The sequence below is a fragment of the Mustela lutreola genome, chromosome 15 (genome assembly GCF_030435805.1).
Source record: "Mustela lutreola isolate mMusLut2 chromosome 15, mMusLut2.pri, whole genome shotgun sequence".
Taxonomy (NCBI): domain Eukaryota; kingdom Metazoa; phylum Chordata; class Mammalia; order Carnivora; family Mustelidae; genus Mustela; species Mustela lutreola.
The window spans coordinates 33,321,845-33,337,160 of NC_081304.1; the positions used below are offsets into that span (position 1 = coordinate 33,321,845).

The 15,316-nt window shown below is 38.0% G+C and overlaps 1 protein-coding gene and 1 long non-coding RNA gene across 2 annotated transcripts in view; one reads left to right on the forward strand and one right to left on the reverse strand.

Moving 5' to 3' along the window:
* GDPD1 (glycerophosphodiester phosphodiesterase domain containing 1) overlaps positions 1–15,316 on the forward strand; it is a 56,628-nt gene that overhangs the window by 2,652 nt on the left and 38,660 nt on the right. The window contains exon 2 of the mRNA XM_059148133.1: positions 11,414–11,456. Coding sequence (XP_059004116.1) covers positions 11,414–11,456 — 43 coding nt within the window. The remainder of the gene's footprint in view (positions 1–11,413; positions 11,457–15,316) is intronic.
* LOC131815949 (uncharacterized) overlaps positions 10,297–15,316 on the reverse strand; it is a 90,074-nt gene continuing 85,054 nt past the window's right edge. Inside the window, exon 4 of the long non-coding RNA XR_009347901.1 lies at positions 10,297–12,087. This is a non-coding gene — a long non-coding RNA (uncharacterized LOC131815949). The remainder of the gene's footprint in view (positions 12,088–15,316) is intronic.

Here is a 15,316-nt window from a genome sequence, read left to right on the forward strand (position 1 = left end):
AGGAGTTACCTCCTTACTTACTTTTTATTTTTGTCTTGGACACTGCCAACAGCAGTCACTAGTCTCTCTGTGCATATTACTAACATATGGGCTACTTCTCTGTTGCCCTAGCCTCAAATACCTGATATTTCATGTAAGCCAGATGTATGACCATTCCAAGACGGAAGCATTGATCAATATATCTTATAAAGTATATACACCAGGATTACTATAACTTTATTATGTCTGCATTATCACCTGGGTCAGATCCTGGACCACTAGTTAGTCTTGGGAAGAAGACCTAGTTTCCTTCTTTATGAATGAGGACTGTTTGCCTTGTTTCTCTTTGGGTTGTTAGGAAGATTAGGTATATAAAATGCACTTTGAAAACTGTTTAGAAATATAAGCATGTAGGGACGCCTGGGTGCCTCAGTTGGTTAAGCAGCTGCCTTCGGCTCAGGTCATGATCCCAGCGTCCTGGGATCGAGTCCCGCATCGGGCTCCCTGCTCTGCAGGAAGCCTGCTTCTCCCTCTGACTCTGCCTTACACTCTGTCTGCCTGTACTCGCTCTCGCTCGCTCTCTCTCTGACAAATAAATAAATAAAATCTTTAAAAAAAAAAAAAAAAAGAAATATAAGCATGTATACAGGGAACCACATATGTGTTTTGTAGTAGAACTTCGAGGTGATTGAGAAGGAATAAGATCACCTTATACTTAATGTTTTCAAAATTTTAATAAACATATTGCCTTTTGCTAAGATTGGTTATCTTCGAAAGAGGAAATTAATGTTTTAAAAATTAAATGCTGTGGGATTATTTTGTTCTTGTCTCTTTAGAGCATACACTGTATTACATTATATCATAATAGGATATATTAATACATCTGCCTCCCTTAGTTCATTAAGGGGAGGTTTCAGAATTTATTAATGCTTCTGTCTCTAGCTTCAGTGCCGATCTTAACATAATCAAAATAATAAATTATTGTCTGCTAATTACTGCATGCTAGGTCCCTCCCATGTATTTCCTAAATTTATTTGACCAAAGAACACCTTTTATAACTACAATGTATTGATGAAACACCAATAAGATCAAAGATATACCCTTTGGATCAAATGGAGAGCAAGCAATACTTTCAAAGTCCATTTTCTTAATTTTTCTATGAAAGCATGATTTTATTAATATCTTTCCAATTGCATAAGTAATTCATGTTCATTGTAGAAATTTGGAAAATATAGAAATGAAAAAAGAAAAATAGTTCCTAAAACTTTACTATCTGGATATAATCTCTGTTAAAATTTTGAAGTATTCCTTTAAATACCTATTTTCTGATATTTGGAATCATAATGTATATATTTTTTTTATTTATTTAAGATACAGAGAGAGACAGAGACAGAGCTTGAGCAAGAAAAGGCTCCTAACTGAGTAGAGAGCATCTCCCAGGACCCTGGGATCATAGCCTAAGCTGGATCCAGGCACCTCCTGGAATCACAGTGTATGTACATTTATTTCAGATGCCAACTGAATTGGCTAGAGGTATAACTATAGGGAAATATGGAAATAAGTTACTCCAGTACTCCTTAATCTATCTCCATGAAGCAAATGAATTAAGCAACAGGCTTAAAAAAAAAAAAAGTCTCTGTACTAGGATCAGTGGCCAAAGAATAAGAAGAATTGCCAACCCATGAAATCCCTACCTTCCCTTTTAATCTTCCACTCTCAATCTTGAGACAGAGTATTGTCACAATCTGGGTAACCTGCCACAGAATAATTTGGCAAGTAATAAGTTTGAGGGTAGATTTGCTGTTGGACGCTGGCTGCTTCTGGGTCCTAAACTTTAACTGGATGTTCAAGGACGAAATTAAAGCATCAATTTGAGTCTTAAAAGTGTCACTGGAAGTGGCACTCTGCAGTTGCATCCTTAAACATATTCTATGTCAGGGTATCAATTATTTCTCTTCTTGTTCCCTCATTTCTATATTTAGGGAACTCTTCCTCACTTTTCAATGAGAACTCTTTTCCTTCCTCCCTCCCCTGCCTGCCTGCCTGCCTTCCTTCCTTCCTTCCTTCCTTCCTTCCATAATCCCTGCATCCAACATGGGGCTCAAATTCACAATCCCAAGATCAAGAGTCACATGCTCGGGGCACCTGGGTGGCTCAGATGGTTAAGCATCTGCCTTTGGCTCAGGTCATGATCCTGGGGTCTTGGGATTGAGCCCCATGTCAGGCTGTCTGCTCAGCAGCTTCTCCCTCTTTCTCTGCCTGCCAGTCCCCCTACTTGTGCTCTCTCTCTGTCAAATAAATAAATTAAATATTTATTTTTTAAAAAAGTCACATGCTCTTCATCTGAGCTAGCCAGGTGCCCTTTTGACAAGAACTTTTTCCTCATTCGTTTCCTCAACTGGTTCACTCATTCCTACTGATACCTTATTAGCAATGAGGCTGCTTTATTTGTTTATTTATTTATTTTACCATTTATTTATTTATTTTAAAAGATTTTATTTATTCATTTGACAGATAGAGATCACAAGTAGGCAGAGAGGCAGGCAGAGAGAGAGGAGGAAGCAAGCTTCTGGCTGAGCAGAGAGCCCCATGTGGGCCTCAATCCCAGGACCCTGAGATCATGACCTGAACTGAAGGCAGAGGCTTTAACCCACTGAGCCACCCAGGCGCCCCTGTTTATCATTTATTTAATACTACTTTTCTGCTTAAGAAAGCAAACTAAAATGTACTTATTTTCAGCAATGGCTAAAAAATATATATGTCTTAAATTGTATACAAGTTTAGAAAAATTAAATATAAAAATGTCATATAGAAAAATTACTGAATTTATGATAGATACATAATAAAAACCACTTACCATTGAAGAGAGCATACGTGTGGTAGTTAGTTGGTAAATGCTGCCTGTGTATCAATATACAGTTTGAATATCCTTCTGTGCTACTAGTGTGTTTAATTTTTTCTTATACCTGTACATACAGATTTCACCAGTTTTTTCCTCTTGAGATACAAAACCAAGTCTGCAGTGTTCCAGGGAACCCATATTGAGAAATGCTCTTACAATACACCATTTCTACTCCTTACAAGCTCTTTATGCACTTAGGTAAATTATATATATTATTTCCAAGGCACACTGTAAATTTTGAAGGAACAAGTGAATTTAGAAATAAAGAAGAGGGCATCTGATTGGTTAAGGTCCTGACTCTTGATTTCAGCTCAGGTCATGATCTCAGGGTTGTGAGATTGAGCCCCTGTGTTAGGCTCTGTGCTGGGCTTGGAGCCTGCTTCAGATTCTCTCTCCCTCTCCCATTGCTCTTCTCTCTCTTTAAAAAAAAAAAAAAAAAAAAAAAAAAAAAAAAAAAAAAAAGGTGTGGGGGGTGCCTGGGTGGCTCAGTGGGTTAAAGCCTCTGCCTTCAGCTCAGGTCATGATCCCAGAGTCTTGGGATCGAGCCCCGCATCGGGCTCTCTGCTTGGCGGGGATCCTGCTCCCTCCTCTCTCTGCCTGCCTCTCTGCCTAGTTGTGATCTCTCTCTCTGTCAAATAAATAAATAAAATCTTTAAGAAAAAAAAGAAATGAAGAAGGAACTTACTCTATTGCTTGATTTACTGAAAAATTTCTTTTTGAGATCGGATCATATCTCAAACATTAGGATATGCTTTATTTGAACTATGCTTTCTTATCCAGTATCAGAAAATACTTAATTTTGAAGGTTTCTTTGTGTGCATGTGGCTAATGCATGGTCATATTTGTCATTGGTTTTCTAAACATCACACAACATTGGTCGTGTAGACAAAGATGTAAATAATGGTGGTTAGAGCATATCTATAAAACAACTCTACAGTGTTTATTGGTATATAAAGCATTTGGGAGACAAAAAGAAAACTAAACAGACATTTCTTTCCTTCACAGCATCTAAATCTAATTAAAGATCCAAAAGGGAATGTTTCCTTTACTTTTCCTGTCCTATCAGAAATTAACTGATCACAGAACATATGGATGGCAGAGTTGATTATGTATCTGACTCTTGGTTTTGGGTCAGGTCGTGATCTCAGGATCATGAGATTGAGCCCCTTTTCAGGCTCTGTGCTAAGCAGAGTCTGTTTGAAACTCCCTCTCCCTCTGCCCCTCCCCTGCTCTCTTTCGAAAGAAAGAAAGAAAGAAAGAAAAAGAAAAAGAAAGAAAGAAACTGATTACAAAGTAATTATGAAACACTATATAAGAGAGAAAAAGTTAATATAGAATGAAAACTTGGAAAGTATATAGTGAAGCTGTAAATAAAGAGAAATGGGACTTTTCAGAGAAGTGAAAAATGTGAACTAGAAGAGGGAGGCAGTATGATGTAAGCAGAGGAATTATAAACATTAGGACAGCATGTAAAATCTGTGACACTCATTCTCTTTCCCATTTCATAATTTAATAACTAATTAAAAATTAAACATTTGTTTATATGTCAGATGGTGATATGCAAAGCCAGGCATTGTTTAAACTGATTATGGAAGGAGAAGGAAAATTAGTGGAAAGTGTGCTTCTATAAATGATATAACTGGTAACAAAAGGAATTCAAATAATTTCATGAGACAAGAGCTACCACCAAATAATTCCTTGGAGAGGAATGGCATACTCTTTAATTAGTCCCTTGGTTACTCTCCAGGTTTTCACCATATGAATCTAACAGGTAATTTGTAGGTGTTATCATTGTGGAATTTATCTCCAAGCTTTATAAACAAGTAGAATATGGGAATAAGGACCACTATGAATAACATATATAGTTTATGCTTGAATTGTAGTTCCCCTAGTTGGCTATGTGACTACCCAACTTTTTTCTGGTTGTGTGGGTTTTAATGAAATAATATATAAGGTGCTAATACAGTGCATAGCTTCTATTAATTATTAATATCTTGATTGTCTTCTCATTGTTTTATTTAATACTGGGTATTAATTTCATAAACTTACAAAATCAAAGATCTTAATGTTTTCATGCTTAAGCTGTTAGGTTTAAATGAATAATAAAATTAATATGAAAAGCAGACATAAAAGACAAACATACAGACTCTGAATGTAAATATTAGTAAAAATTATATTACCTGTGGGAAAATTGATTTGAGAGTACTGAATCTCTATCCTATTTTTTTCTAACTTGTTTTCCCCAAACCAAAACATCATTTCATTCAGATATATGCAAAAGTATTAAGACTCCATGAACCTATATCACCCAGATACAAACGATTACTATCATGTGCTCACAGTTTGTTTTTTTTTTTTTTAAAGGCAGTTTCAGGATGCCTGGGTGGCTCAGTTGTTAAGTGTGTGCCTTCAGCTGAGGTCATGATCCCAGGGTCCTGGGATCAAGTCCCACACTGGGCTCCTTACTCATCAAGGATCCTGCTTCTCCCTCTGTCTGCCACTCCCCCTGCTTGTACTCTCTCTCTCTCTCTGACAAATAAAGAAATAATAAAATCTTTTAAAAAATTTTAAAGGGTAGTTTCACTTAAGGATATATTTGATGTATTAATAAAAATTATTTTATTACATTTAAGCCCTATATATATGTAACATTTAAAAAAATATATTTTATTTATTTATTTGACACAGAGAGATACAGAGAGAAAGGGAACACAAGCAAGAGGAGTGGGAGAGGGAGAAGCAGACTTCCTGCAGAGCAGGAAGCGCAATGTGGGGCTCAATCCCAGGAACCTGGATCATGACCTGACCCGAAGGCAGATGCTTAGCTGACTGAGCCAGCCAGGAGCCCCCGTAACTTTTTTTTTAACACGTAACTTTTTAAAAATGAATGTCTTTTTTTTTTTTTTAATTAAATTTTAAGTAAGCTCTATACCCAACTCATGACCCTGAGATATCAAGAGTCACATACTCTACCAACTGAACCAACCAGGCACAGTACAGATAACTTTTTTTTTTTTTTTTTTTTTTAATTTGAGAGAGTGAGAGAGCCATGCACAAATGCATGTGCACAAGTTGGGTGAGGGTAGAGAGAGAAGCAGACTCCCCAAGTGGAGAATGGACCTGGGGCTAGATCCCGGAACTCCGGGATCATGACCTGAGCCAAAGGCAGACATTTAACTGACTGAGCCACTGGATTCCCCACACAAAACTTCTCTCTCTTTTTTTTTTAAAGATTTTATTTATTTATTTATTTGATAGATAGAGATCACAAGTAGGCAGAGGGGCAGACAGAGAGAGAGGAGGAAGCAGAGAGCTGAGCAGAGAGCCCGATGTGGGGCTTGATCCCAGGACCCTGAGATCATGACCTGAGCCGAAGGCAGAGGCTTTAACCCACTGAGCCACCCAGGCACCCCAAAACTTCTCATATTTTGTGTGACAAAATTGGAAGTACATACAGAATACTTTTTTTTTTTTAAGATTTTATTTATTTATTTGACAGAGAGAGATCACAAGTAGGCAGAGAGGCAGGCAGAGAGAGAGGGGGAAGCAGGCTCCCTGCTGAGCAGAGAGCCCGATGTGGGGCTCGATCCCAGGACCCTGGGATCATGACCTGAGCCGAAAGCAGAGGCTTTAACCCACTGAGCCACCCAGGCGCCCCAATACTTTTGTTGCATATCAAAGTATCATGGTGATTGTTTTGAGGAAGAGCACTTATGCAATCATCTGAATTGTGAGCTGAATTAGCCCTTATTTTCTTCCCACAGAACACCATTTTTACTTAAAAAAACTGAAACCAGTTATTCAGACTTGAGTATTCAGCAGATGTAGTCTTGAAAATTATAAAATGAGTCTGTCATTAGAAGAAAAATAAGCTACATTTTAAGGCAGTGCCAATGATTACATTTGAGGTTTCAAGCAAAAATTAGAAATTTGGAAAACTTGTATACTCCACTGTGAGCTTGATAGCTTTCTTATAGATTTTCCTGATGAGATGAGGAATTAACAAATGTGACTTTAAAAAATATTGTATAATGAAATGTGTCAATATTTAGAAAATCAGCATGATTCCATGAATTATTATTTTCCAAAGACCAATGCATGATATAAAACCATGCATGAGTGAAAGATTTATTCAAAGTTCAAGATGAACTTACGGGTGCTGATTCTTGATCTAAGCTCGGGTTTTGTCTCAGGGTTGTGAGTTTAAGCCCTTCTGGGCTTGGAGCCTACTTAAAAAAACAAAGTTCAAAATGAAGCAGTGGATTTTCATATAATAGAGTAATAAAAACTCATTCATATGGTCCAGATTTCACATTGCAAGGAACTTTTGAGAAATAATGACTGTTGGGTGCCTGGGTGGCTCAGTGGGTTAGGCCGCTGCCTTCTGCCAGGGTCATGATCGCAGGGTCCTGGGATTGAGCCCCTGAATGGAGCTCTCTGCTCAGCGGGGAGCCTTCTTCCCACTCTCTCTTTGCCTGCCTCTTTGCCTACTTGCGATCTCCGCCTGTCAAATAAATAAATAAAATCTTCAAAAAAAGAAAAGAAAAAGAAACTACCACTTGTTAAATTCTGGTGCAGTATCAAAAAAGAGTCTTTCCAACTGGCTATCTGTGTGAAGGTTGGTATACATGAATGAAACAGATAGGAGAATGCAGCTGCCTTCTATAAAGCATTAAAGAGATTTGCAAAAATGTAAAATAATGCCACTCTTCGTTAAATATGGAAGATAGTTAATTTTCATAAAATGTTAACAAAAAAATAGTACTCTTTGTCTTTTTTGGTCATAGTATAGAGTGTTTTGTTCTTAAATATTGATTATTTGATTATAACATATTTCCATAGTTTTTGACTAAAACAAATACCAACTAGATTTTTTTTTTAAGAGAGAGAGAGAAAGAGAGGAGGGGCAGAGGGAAGGAGAGAGAATCCTAAGAAGACTCCACACCAGTGCAGAGCCCAACATGGAGCTTGATCTCACCACTCTGAGATCATGACCTGAGCTGAAATCAAGAATCAGAGGCTTAACCGACTGAGTCACCCAGGTACCCCAACACCAACTAGATTTTTAAAAGTCACTTAACCGGACACTTAGGTGGCTCAGTTGGTTAAACATCACATTCGGCTCAGGTTGTGATCCCGGGGTCCTGGGATCAAGCCCCAAGTTGGGCTTCCCACTCTGCAGGGAGCCCGCTTCTCCCTCTCTCTCTCTGTCCAGTAAATAAATAAAGTTAAGGAAATCTTAACCCCACCTGGGTGGCTGAGTGGGTTAAGCCTCTGCCTTCAGTTCAGGTCATGATCTCAGGGTCCTGGGATTGAGCCTCACATCAGGCTCTCTAATCAGCAGGGAGCCTGCTCCCCCCCCCCCCCCCGCCTGCCTCTCTGACTACTTGTGATTTCTCTCTGTCAAATAAATAAAATCTTATACAAAAAAAAAGAAAGAAAGAAACAGAAAAAGTCATTTAACCTTGAAAGAGCACTTACTTCTTTTTAAAGAGCACTTATTTTTACAAAAGCTATAATCTTCAGAATTACTTCATCTGTTTTCTTTTGTGCATCAACTGTAGTGACTAAAATAAACCTAAAATCAAAGTAGCTTTTTTTACATGGGTATTCCTTTCTCTCTACTGAACTATGGAACTGTAGAACATTCAGCTAATATATTCATTTCTTCATACTTTGTGTTTCTACTGATTATTAATTAGGTTGCCATGGAAGCACAATCTAACAATATAAGAGAAGAAAATTCTAATACTCTCACAAATATGTCCAGGTGGTATTGTATGTGAAACATTTTAATGCTAATACTTGAACAGTGTCATAAACTTGAAGTGTTTCTTTTTGCTAAAAAGAAATGGGCTGTTTTTCTTATTTGGAAAAATATTTCCTAAGTATTTTTCCTGTACATTCCATTAATAATTTAATAATACTGAAATCTGGGACGCCTGGGTGGCTCAGTTGGTTGAACGGCTGCCTTCGACTCGGGTCATGATCCCAGCATCCTGGGATCGAGTCCCACATCAGGCTCCTTGCTTGGCTGGGAGCCTGCTTCTCCCTCTGCCTCTGCCTGCCATTCTGTCTGCCTGTGCTCGCTCTCTCTCCCTCTCTCTCTGACAAATAAATAAATAAAATCTTAAAAAAAAAAAAACTGAAATCTTTTAGTTTTAAAATATTTTAAATCTTATGGTTAGCGTGTTATGTTAATTGATTCTACCTAGTATATATAATATTAGATAATTAGATACTTTTTATCTGTGTCCTTTTTGTCATTGCAATATTTGTTACTCATGAGTCAGTGGACATCCACCAAGTACCAGTTACTGTAACAGTGGCAATAGCAATAATAATAGCAGTAATCCTTTACTTTCACAGAATATTAACTATTTCATTAACTCTAATGCCATTAATTATAAAATGCACATTTTCTTTTCTTTTTGAGGTAGGGGAGGGGCAGAGGGAGAGAGGGAGAGAAAGAATCTTAAGCAGACCCCAACCCCAGCACAGAGCCCAACACATGGCTCAGTCTTGCACTCATGAGATCATTACCTGAGCCAAAAGCAAGAGTCGGACACTTAACTGACTGAGCCACACAGGCACCCCTAAAATGCACATATTTAACATACTGCTAAGAGAGAGAAAATCTTGCCAAGTAAACTACTATTCACCATCTGGGGCGCATGGGTGGCTCAGTTGTTAAGTGTCTGCCTTTGGCTCAGGTTATAATCCCAGGGTCCTGGGATCGAGCCCCGAATCTGGGTCCCTGCTCAGCAGGAGGCCTGCTTCTCCCACTCCTAATATCCCTGCTTGTGTTCCCTCTCTCACTGTGTCTATCTTTGTCAAATAAATAAATAAAAATCTTAAAAAAAAAAAAGACCCTCTCTAAGGTCTTTAAAAAAAACCATTACACACCATCTGTTGTAAAATGCATCCTAACTTATGAGATGTTAAAAGGGAAAAACTCATTTTTCGAATTGATGATGTAGGACACCTGACATGTGAATTCATTTAACTACACCAATCCTATGAAATAGGTGCCAACCTTTATCCTCATTCTTTTTTTTTTTTTTTCTTTTTTAAGATTTTTATTTTTGTGGGGAAGCTCCTGGCTCAGTCAGTAGAACATGTGACTCTTAATCTTGGGGTCATGAGGTTGAGCCCTACTTTGGGGGTAGACTTAATAAAAAAAATTTTTTTTAATGCTAATTTTTTTTTTAAAAGATTTTATTTATTTATTTGACAGAGAGAAATTACAAGTACACTGAGAGGCAGGCAGAGAGAGAGAAGGAAGCAGGCTCCCTGCTGAGCAGAGAGCCCGATGCGGGACTCGATCCCAGGACCCTGAGATCGATCCCAGGACCCTGAGATCATGACCTGAGCCGAAGGCAGCGGCTTAACCCACTGAGCCACCCAGGCGCCCCTTTAATGCTAATTTTTAAAATGTAATCTCTACTCCCAGTGTGAGGCTCAAGCACACAACCCTGAGATCAAGAATCTCACACTCCACTAAGATAGCTAGGCATCCCTCATTCTTACAGATAAGTAAGCTCAGCCTCAGGGAAGTTTTGTAACTTTCCCAAGGTCATGCAAATATCAAGTAGATTTGTGAGCAAAGATCCTAACTCCACCTTTAACTACTGCACTATGTTGTCTTCAGCCAAAGCGATTAAAACAGGAACTTATTTTCAGTAATTCATAGGAAAAGAAGGAGTCAGTTTTATAATTTATGCTATAATGTGATAAATTCTTACTAGAGAGATGCGTAAGAGAGTTTGGGGATGCAGAAGAGATAGATTAACTGTTTCTGAGGATATATATATATACACATACCAGGTCCTCTTCTGTCTTTCCTCTGACGAGCAGATATTGTAGCTTAAAAAACATGTTTAGGTTCTAACCTTTCTGTGTTGCTGCGGCTTTGTTTTAATTTTTGACTCTTCCTGGTGCAGCCAAAAAGAATTCAAAATACTATTACATTCTTTAAAAAACTTGTAATGCCGGGGCGCCTGGGTGGCTCAGTGGGTTAAGCCACTGCCTTCGGCTCGGGTCATGATCTCAGGGTCCTGGGATCGAGTCCTGCATCGGGCTCTCTGCTCAGCAGGGAGCCTGCTTCCCTCTCTCTCTCTGCCTGCCTCTCCATCTACTTGTGATTTTTCTCTGTCAAATAAATAAATAAAATCTTAAAAAAAAATTTGTAATGTCTATACAGTATGTAAACATCGAGATTCACTAGATGTAGCTTATCAAAGTTAATTTCTGGAAAAATTAAAAAGTTCAAATTAGGGGAGCCTGGGTGGCTCAGTCAGTTAAGCATCTGCCTTCATAAATCATGGTCCCAGGGTCCTGGGATTGGGCCCTGAGCCCTGCTCAGAGGGGAGTCGGCTTCTCTCTCTCCCTCTGCCTTCCACTTCTCCCTCCAACTCCTGTGCATGTGTGTGCTCTCTCAAATAAATTAATAAAATCTTTAAAATTTTTTAAAATTTTTTTTAAAAGTTGAAATTAGCTAGTAAATGAAATTTAAATTTAATGTTTTCACAGGTGCTGGAGAAAATTTGGAGAATACAATGGCAGCTTTTCAGCAGTAAGTATTTAAAAAGGTATTCTTTTTTTTTAAAGGTCTTCTTTTATAGTTTATCTTTGAAGTGATGATGATTCACAAAGTGAAGGTAGTATACGTGTCACATCCACTTGTGATAGTTGTTTCTATTTTTTTTTTTTTTTTTTTTTTTTTTTTTTTTTAGTTTAGCTAGTCTGAAGTGTTACAGAGTGTTTGGCTTTTGCATAACTGAAAAACTAGATCAGAGTTGTGGGTAATCAAAAGATACTATAGTTCTAACACTGAAAGAAGGCATTTGTAACAAGGAATACACTGTGTGTAATGCTAATTAGTCTTGGAGAGAAGAGAAAAGAAGAAAATGAAACAACTGTTAACACTGGTTGCTGTTTATGAATAGGATTATGTGTCTGCCCTGTAATTCTTCTACTGACCTGAAGCTGTGATCCGGTCTTGTTTGGAGCCTTAAGAGTGTTGGTCTTATTTTTTTTTTAAAAGGTAAATTAGCTTTTTCCCAATGTTTCAGGTCTCTTTTAGAGCACTGCACAGAGAAGCAGCAGGAGAGATAAGAATAAAAGCTGATTGATACCTTGTTCTCTGTCTCAGAGTAAATGATCATCATTGGTCTATAGTAATGGTGAAAACAGTTTTCTTTTCCCTGAAAAATAAGGCAGAGGATATAAAAAATTAAATTCCCTGGAAGACATTACCTTTCCATATTTAGTAGGGAACATATTTTCTTATATATTTTTATGCGTACATTGGGACTGAGAAATCAAAATTTGGCTTTTTTAAAAAAAATTACTATCTTTTTTTTTTTTTTAAAGATTTTATTTATTTATTTGACAGACAGAGATCACAAGTAGGCAGAGAGAGGTAGAACTAGGTTCCCTGCTGAGCAGAGAGCCTGATGCGGGGCTGGATCCCAGGACCTTGGAATCACAACCTGAGCCAAAGGCCAAGGCTTTAACCCACTGAGCCACCCAGGTGCCCCTGGCTTAAGTTTTTATTCTGTTTCTCATCATTTAAAAGTACCTTAGAATTTAGGGGCCCCTGTATGGCTCAGTTGGTAGAGCATGTGACCCTTAATCTTGGGATTGTAAGATCGAGCCGCACATTGGGTATAGAGATTACTTAAAAATAACAAAGACACCTGAGAGTTTATTTTTCCTGTTTCCAGTTCCAAATGCGCTGCTTCTCCATATTCTAGTTTCATCTAAATCCTAGCCTCCTGTGTTTGTCATTGCTTATTCTTCCTCTTCTCCAATACAATACCTTTGGCTATAATCACCAGATGCTCTAAAACCCTAAAAATGCAAAAACTTTCCTCCTGTCTGTGGAAAAAACTTTCCAGATTCTGAAACAAAATAATTTAACTTATTTTAAGTCAAAATAAAATACAGTAAAATAAAGTAAGTTACTTTATGTTATCTTCTCTACTAAAATCATATATGTGGGTATCTTTAGATAACTATATAATGTATACATCTAGATATAATTAGATATATATATAACATATATAATGTATATATATATAGTTGTATTTGTGCAGTTTATACTGAGACGCATACACACATACACATACCTCCCCCCCATATACTATGATTTAACAAATATTTGTTCCCAGGCATGTAGTGATATATATTACCTGGGGAAAAAATATTTATAACTTTGAGTGATTTTAGCCTTTTTTATGTTTAAGGTATATTATTTTGTAAGTTTCCCCCATATTTTTTGCTAAATTTTTACTAACCACCCTTATTTATGAAATTAAAATACTTGATTATATAATAAACTGTTTCTTAGAATGGTACATTTATATAATAAATTATTTTTAAGGATGAGGTATAAATATTTTTATCTTTGAAGATTTTAATCAACTGAAATCCTTTTTGATATTTAAAGAATGTCTTGGGGCACCTGGGTGGCTCAGTGGGTTAAAGCCTCTGCCTTTGGCTCAGGTCATGATCCCAGAGTCCTGGAATCGAGCCCCACATCAGGCTCTCTGCTCGGCGGGGAGCCTGCTTCCTCCTCTCTCTCTGCCTGCTTCTCTGTCTACTTGTGGTCTCTGCCTGTCAAATAAATAAATAAAATCTTTAAAAATAAATAAATTAAAGAAATAAATAAATAAAATCTTAAAAAAAAGAATTGTCTTACTTGGATGTTTTTTTTTTTTTTTAAGATTTTATTTATTTATTTAACAGGCAGAGATTACAAGTAGGCAGAGAGGCAGGCAGAGAGAGAGAGGAGGAAGCAGGCTCCCCACTGAGCAGAGAGCATGATGTGGGGCTCGATCCCAGGACCCTGGGATCATGACCTGAGCCAATGACAGAGGCTTTAACCCACTGAGCCACCCAGGCGCCCCTACTTGGATGGTTTTTACTTGCTAGATACAACATTACATTTCCCATCTTCAGATTATATTTATTTATTTGACAGAGAGAGAGGGAACACAAGCAGAGGGAGTGGGAAAGGGAGATGCAGGCTTCCCTCTGAGTGGGGGAGCCAGATGCCCGGCTCGATCCCCGGATCCTGGGATCATGACCTGAGCCAAAGGCGGTGCTTAACGACTGAGCCACCCAGAAACCCCTCTCCCCCCGCTTTTTTAAAGATTTATTTGAGAGACAACTCATAAGTGTGTGTGAATGGAGGGAGGGGTGGAGGGAGAGACTCTCAAGCAGATTCCCCACTGAGCATGAAGGCCCAGTTGGAGCTCCATCTCATGACCCTGAGACCCCAAGCCAAAATCAAGAGTCTGACGGTTCACCAGCTGAGCCACCCAGGTGCCCCTTGATTTTAACCTCTTAAAATTTTGTTGTTGGTGGTGGTTTTTGTGTTTTATCTTATAGATCAGTGCTCTTGCTATCAATACATACTTTTGTTTTCATTTATAAGTATTCTGTTAGGGACGCCTGGGTGGCTCAGTTGGTTGGACGACTGCCTTCGGCTCAGATCATGATCCTGGAGTCCCGGGATCGAGTCCCGCATCGGGCTCCCAGCTCCATGGGGAGTCTGCTTCTCCCTCTGACCTTCTCCTCGCTCATGCTCTCTCTCACTGTCTCTCTCTCAAATAAATAAATAAAATTAAAAAAAAAATAAGTATTCTGTTAGTAGAATATTTTAACTGTGGGATGCTTAGGAGGTTTTTTTGTTTTTGTTTTTTTTTAAATACCTGCTTCATGAGCAACAAGAAAAAAAATCACGTAAACATACTCTTTTCAAGGCACAGTATATTAAAAAGGTGGAATTATAATATATACTTGGCAAAAGACAGATACTGTGCTTAAAAGTAGGGTATATCTTTGATACGATAAGTAGTTGAGGGAGAAAGAGTAAAAATATAATGAGCAGCTAAAACTTAGATCTTATTTATGTGCATGTGTAAACACTTCACAAAGCTTAATATTATGACATGGAAGTGAAAACAAGACGATATTAGAGAAAAAATAAATAATTGGTGGGGGAAGGCTGGTTAAGATTAACCAGAATATTGAAAAGATACTAAGACTAGAGAAGTTACCATTTGGTATAGAGGAAGAAGCTATTTTTATTATTTCTATTACTTTTTAAGATTTTATTTATTTGAGAGAGAGCAAACTCGAACTGGGGAGAGAAGCAGAGGGAGAGGGAGAAGCAGACTCACCTGCTTCTCACCTCAGCCTGCCTCAGGACTCCATCCCAGGACCTGGGCCAAAGGCAGATGCTTAACCCACTGAGCCACCCAGATGCCCCAAGAAACTATTTTTAAAACGTGAAGTGTTTGGGGCACCTGGCTGTCTCAGTCCAGAGGACATGCAGTTCTTGATCTTGGGGTTGTGAGTTCAAGCCCCACATTGATTACACATTGAGTAGAGATTACTCAAAAAAAAAAAAAAAAAAAGGAAGGG